Below are 7,025 nucleotides of genomic sequence, written 5' to 3'. Positions count from 1 at the left end.
CGATCAGATGAGGCATTCTCAAGTCATGAAAGGAAGCAATTGAAGAAAATAACTCTGTATATGAGTATATACAGCACTTCTAAATGCAATATTTAAGAACTCAATAAATGTGTGAAACTTATAAATACCACAAAAACTCCAGTTTTCAATGTTTCTCAAATTTCTCTTCTTAACATACAAAAGCTACAGAAGGGAACGAAGTAAAATTTGGTAAATTATCACATTAACTTTGAAGGTTTGAAGCCGATCAGAAGAGGCATTCTCAAGCTATCACACGGAAACTAAAATCCGGAATAGCCTATATAAAATCAACCAGACGGGTGTGCCAGCACATCTACCTAGAGCTCCACGAACCTCTCTAATGCTAGTTCATCAGCGCTGGAATTTTTAAGCTGATTGCGTGGAACAGTCTAGTGTTATGAAGGAAATTTTTGATTGGTAAACTAAAAAATCTTTCAACCAAAATTCTATAAAAATTCCCCCTTAGAGACACGTAATTATTATGTATTGCATAATTATAATTCCTCTGAGGATTTTTTTTTTGCGTAATTCGACTGCTGAAATTGTAGCATAATTCCACTAAACAAATTAGTGAATAATTCTCCCTAGGGAAATTATTGTATAGTTCCACTAGGGAAATTATTGAACAATTCCACTACAGAAATTATTGTTCAGTTCCACTAGGGAAATTATTGTACAATTCCACTAGGGAAATTATTGTACAATTCCACTAGGGAAATTATTGTACAATTCCACTAGGGAAATTATTGTTCAGTTTCATTAGGGAAATTATTGTACAAGTGCACTAGGGAAATTATTGTTCAGCTCCACTATGGAAATTATTGTGCAAGTCCACTAGGGAAATTATTATACAATTCCACTACAGAAATTATTGTACAAGTCCACTAGAGAAATTATTGTACAATTCCACTAAGGAAATTGTTGCATAATTCCACTAGGGAAACTATTGTAAAATTCTACTAGGGAAATTATTGTACAATTCCACTAGGGAAATTATTGTACAATTTCACTAGGGAAATTATTGTACAATTTCACTAGGGAAATTATTGCACAATTCCCCTAGGAAAATTATTGTACAGTACCACTAGTTAAATCATTGTTCAATTTCACTAGTTAAATTATTGTACAATTTAACTAGCTAAATTATTGTACAATTTGACTAGTTAAATTATTGTACAATTTGACTAGTTAAATTATTGTACAATTCCACTAGAGAAATTATTGTAAAATTTCACTACAGAAATTATTGTACAATTCCACTAGGGAAATTATTGTACAATTCCACTAGGGAAATTATTGTACAATTCCACTAGAGAAATTATTGTACAATTCCACTAGGGAAATTATTGTACAATTTCACTAGGGAAATTATTGTACAATTTCACTAGTTAAATTATTGTACAATTTCACTAGTTAAATTATTGTACAATTTGACTAGTTAAATTATTGTACAATTTCACTAGTTAAATTATTGTACAATTTCACTAGTTAAATTATTGTACAATTTCACTAGTTAAATTATTGTACAATTTCACTAGTCAATTTATTGTACAATTTGACTAGTTAAATTATTGTACAATTTAACTAGTTAAATTATTGTACAATTTGACTAGTTAAATTATTGTACAATTCCGCTAGAGAAATTATTGTACAATTTCACTAGTTAAATTATTGTACAATTCCACTAGAAAAATTATTGTACAATTTCACAAGAGAAATTATTGTACAATTTCACTAGAAAAATTATTGTACAATTCCACTAGGGAAATTATTGTACATTTCCACTAGGGAAATTTTTGTACAATTCCACTAGGGAAATTATTGTACAATTCCACTAAGGAAATTGTTGCATAATTCTACTAGGGAAACTACTGTAAAATTCTACTAGGGAAATTATTGTACAGTTCCACTAGGGAAATTATTTCACAATTCCACTAGGGAAATTATTGTACAATTCCACTAGGGAAATTATTATTCAGTTCCACTTTGGGAAATTATTGTACAATTCCACTAGGGAAATTATTGTACAATTTCACTAGGGAAATTATTGTACAATTCAACTAGGGAAATTATTGTACAATTCCACTAGGGAAATTATTGTGCAATTCCACTAGGAAAATTATTGTTCAGTTACACTAGGGAAATTATTGTACAATTCCACTAGGGAAATTATTGTAAAATTTCACTAGGGAAATTATTGTACAATTTCACTAGGGAAACTATTGTACAATTTCACTAGGGAAATTATTGTACAATTCCACTAGGGAAATTATTGTACAATTTCACTAGGGAAATTATTGTACAATTTCACTAGGGAAATTATTGTACAATTCCCCTAGGAAAATTATTGTACAGTACCACTAGTTAAATCATTGTTCAATTTCACTAGTTAAATTATTGTACAATTTCACTAGTTAAATTATTGTACAATTTCACTAGTTAAATTATTGAACAATTTCACTAGTTAAATTATTGTACAATTTCACTAGTTAAATTATTGTACAATTTCACTAGTTAAATTATTGTACAATTTCACTAGTTAAATTATTGTACAATTTCACTAGTTAAATTATTGTACAATTTCACTAGTTAAATTATTGTGCAATTTCACTAGTTAAATTATTGTACAATTTCACTAGGGAAATTATTGTACAATTTCACTAGGGAAATTATTGTACAATTTCACTAGTTAAATTATTATACAATTTCACTAGTTAAATTATTGTACAATTTGACTAGTTAAATTATTGTACAATTTAACTAGTTAAATTATTGTACAATTTGATTAGTTAAATTATTGTACAATTCCACTAGAGAAATTATTGTACAATTTCATTAGTTAAAGTATTGTACAAATTCACTAGTTAAATTATTGTACAATTCCACTAGAGAAATTATTTTACAATTTATCTACAGAAATTATTGTACAATTTCACTAGTTAAATTATTGTACAATTTCACTAGTTAAATTATTGTACAATTTCACTAGTTAAATTATTGTACAATTTCACTAGTTAAATTATTGTACAATTTAACTAGTTAAATTATTGTACAATTTCACTAGGAAAATTATTGTACAATTCCACTAGGGAAATTATTGTACAATTCCACTAGATAAATTATTGTACAATTCCACTAGAGAAATTATTGTGCAATTGCACTAGTTAAATTATTGTACAATTTGACTAGTTAAATTATTGTACAATTTCACTAGTTAAATTATTGTACAATTTCACTAGTTAAATTATTGTACAATTTGACTAGTTAAATTATTGTACAATTTCACTAGTTAAATTATTGTACAATTTCACTAGTTAAATTATTGTACAATTTCACTAGTTAAATTATTGTACAATTCCGCTAGAGAAATTATTGTACAATTTCACTAGTTAAATTATTGTACAATTTCACTAGGGAAATTATTGTACAATTTCACTAGGGAAATTATTGTACAATTTCACTAGGGAAATTATTGTACAATTCCACTAGGGAAATTATTGTACAATTCCACTAGAGAAATTATTGTACAATTCCACTAGAGAAATTATTGTACAATTCCACTAGAGAAATTATTGTACAATTTCACTAGGGAAATTATTGTACAATTCCACTAGGGAAATTATTGTACAATTCCACTAGAGAAATTATTGTACAATTCCACTAGAGAAATTATTGTACAATTCCACTAAAGAAATTATTGTAAAATTTCACTAGGAAAATTATTGTACAGTTCCACTAGGGAAATTATTGTACAATTCCACTAGGGAAATTATTGTACAATTCCACTAGGGAAATTATTGTACAATTCCACTAGGGAAATTATTGTTCAGTTCCACTAGGGAAATTATTATACAATTCCAATAGGGAAATTATTGTTCAAGTCCACTAGGGAAATTATTGTACAATTCCACTAGGGAAATTATTGTACATTTCCACTAGGGAAATTTTTGTACAATTCCACTAGGGAAATTATTGTACAATTCCACTAAGGAAATTGTTGTATAATTCCACTAGGGAAATTATTGTAAAATTCTACTAGGGAAATTAATGTACAGTTCCAATAGGGAAATTATTGCACAATTCCACTAGGAAAATTATTGTACAATTCCACCAGGGAAATTATTGTACAATTCCACTAGGGAAATTATTGTACAATTCCACTAGGGAAATTATTTTACAATTTCACTAGCGAAATTATTGTACAATTTCACTAGGGAAATTATTGTACAATTTGACTAGTTAAATTATTGTACAATTACACTAGAGAAATTATTGTACAATTTCACTAGAGAAATTATTGTACAATTTCACCAGGGAAATTATTGTACAATTTCACTAGAGAAATTATTGTACAATTTCACCAGGGAAATTATTGTACAATTCCACTAGGGAAATTATTGTACAATTTCACCAGGGAAATTATTGTACAATTTCACTAGAGAAATTATTGTACAATTTCACCAGGGAAATTATTGTACAATTCCACTAGGGAAATTATTGTACAATTTCACCAGGGAAATTATTGTACAATTTCAGTAGAGAAATTATTGTACAATTTCACCAGGGAAATTATTGTACAATTCCACTAGATAAATTATTGTACAATTCCACTAGAGAAATTATTGTACAATTTCACTAGGGAAATTATTGTACAATTTCACTAGGGAAATTATTGTACAATTTCACTAGAGAAATTATTGTACAATTTCACTAGGGAAATTATTGTACAATTTCACTAGGGAAATTATTGTACAATTTCACTAGGGAAATTATTGTACAATTTCACTAGGGAATTTAAGCGTAGAATGTCACTAGAGGAAAAATAAATTTTTCAAGTAGCATGAATCAATGCAGCCGTTGTATCTGTAAGAAAAAAAAAAAATTTTTAATCGTCCAACAATTATTGCATCTAATATTAATAAATAAAATTAACTTTAAAAATGGAGAGAGAGAGAGAGAGAGAGAGATCTATGAGTTTTTTCCTACCATTCGTCATTCTTATGGCTTCATGGCTTTCTTTCATCACAGGGCTTAGCGCCCCCCCCCCCCGTGGTGAGCGAAAAGTCTCCTCAGCAATTTTACCTAGAGTGTCTTACGTGTCTTGCATGCAAGTGTCTGGCAGTAACCAACAACATCAACCTAACTCTTTAAAACACCCCGGAGATATGAACTTGACTGTGCATATTCCGTCTTTGATAAGGTATTAAAATAGATTAGTATGGCCTGAAATTTCAGCACTTCATTTGTAAGATAATACTGGCTCCAGAAGACGCTCCCCATACAAGAACCAACAGCCATGTCGAGTTGCACTTTAACACGCCAAAAAATACACCAAACACGACAAAAAATGTCCAGCATCAGCAGTAAATGGCAGTTGTAGCTCGTTAGCGCCACTCAAACCTGGACATTATCTGTGCGATGCCTTTTGTTAGATTATGATCTTGCTGACCTATTTATTGCTGCATTTTCGAGACTATCATCTTCCTGAGCTAGCGACTGCTGCACGTTGCAGACTATAATATTCCTGATCTAGTTATTTCTGCCCATGTCGGAGACCCTCATCTTCCTGGCCTAGCGACTGCTGCACATCTGACACTATCATCTTGGCCTAGCGACTGCTGCAGTTCTGACACTATCATCTTCCTAGCATAGGGACTGCTGCACTTCTGACACTATCATCTTCCTGACATATCGACTGCTGCACTTCTGACACTGTCATCTTGGCCTAGCGACTGGTGCACATCTGACACTATCAGTTTCCTGAGCTACACACTGCTGCACATCTGACACTATCATCTTCCTGACATATCGACTGCTGCACTTATGACACTATCATCTTGGCCTAGCGACTGCTGCACTTCTGACACTATCATCTTCCTGACATATCGACTGCTGCACTTATGATACTATCATCTTGGCCTAGCGACTGCTGCACATCTGACACTATCATCTTCCTGACATATCGACTGCTGCACTTATGATACTATCATCTTGGCCTAGCGACTGCTGCACATCTGACACTATCATCTTCCTGACATATCGACTGCTGCACTTATGATACTATCATCTTGGCCTAGCGACTGCTGCACTTCTGACACTATCATCTTCCTGAGCTACACACTGATGCACACCTCAGAGACTATCATCTTTCTGATCTAGTGACTTCTGCAAATGCTACACACGGCAGCAAGTCATGAAGATACACTACAGCATCCGTCATCACAGACACAACTGAGGTCATGGCACTACTCACAGTCAAGATGAGGATAGAAACAGAGTTCGGGCATAGTTTCTTGGCACCTCCTATGCCTCGCAAGACGCCCTGGCTCCTCGTGGTCTATGCCAGACACGAGAACATTTCGTATTTCTCCTCAAAGAACGAAAAATCATGTAAGAGAACTCACATAGTGGCTCCTCGCTGCGGGTTATGTTTACACTACTGCTATAGCAACCAGAGATCAATATGGCGGCCAGCAGCTCTGCTATTCCCACTTCGATGATAACAAAGGTCTATTTTTTCCTTATTTCGCCTCTTGCTTAACTGAGTGGACAGGAACATGATGACTGATATTTTATTGAAGGGTTGACAAAGAAGTGGATCGATGTCAGGAGAGAAAGTACGAGTAATATCAGGTTTTGTGGACGAGTGAGAGCAGAGTGTGGCACATGTGAGAAGAGATGCCAGGTGCAGCTACGTCCAGTAAATACAAAGCTTTAGTTATTCATGTCCTAACCTGCAGTATCCAGCGATTCTGTACTTAACTATGACTAACTTTTACAATCAAAAATAAAAAATTCCTACTAATAATAACTGAAAACTGTGAGCAAGTATAATAATATTTATTTTTAAAGGTTTGAATGTGAATATTTAGAAAATATATTAAGAATAAATCTGTAACTTACTATTTAAAAAAAAAATTTTCCTTATGAAAAGTATGTTGGTAAAGGCCAGTGGAAGTAGAATTAATTTTTTTTTCTCAAAATTCAGCATTTTTTATTCGTCT

The 7,025-nt window shown here is 32.0% G+C and overlaps 1 protein-coding gene across 3 annotated transcripts in view; it reads right to left on the bottom strand.

Moving 5' to 3' along the window:
- The window catches only part of LOC128693976 (sperm-associated microtubule inner protein 5), a 38,154-nt gene extending 31,467 nt beyond the window's left edge, over positions 1 to 6,687 (bottom strand). The window contains exon 1 of one of the 3 annotated variants that reach the window (XM_053783930.2): positions 6,275 to 6,687. In XM_053783930.2, the coding sequence (XP_053639905.1) occupies positions 6,275 to 6,308 (34 nt within the window). In that variant the 5' untranslated portion in view covers positions 6,309 to 6,687. The remainder of the gene's footprint in view (positions 1 to 6,274) is intronic. The other 2 variants (XM_053783932.2, XM_053783931.2) reach the window with 2 other exon arrangements.
- Positions 6,688 to 7,025: the final 338 nt, after the last annotated feature.

Source organism: Cherax quadricarinatus, chromosome 33 (genome assembly GCF_038502225.1).
Source record: "Cherax quadricarinatus isolate ZL_2023a chromosome 33, ASM3850222v1, whole genome shotgun sequence".
NCBI lineage: Eukaryota > Metazoa > Arthropoda > Malacostraca > Decapoda > Parastacidae > Cherax > Cherax quadricarinatus.
The sequence above is the reverse complement of the archived record's forward strand: the minus strand, read 5'-3'. Positions and strand labels throughout refer to the sequence as shown.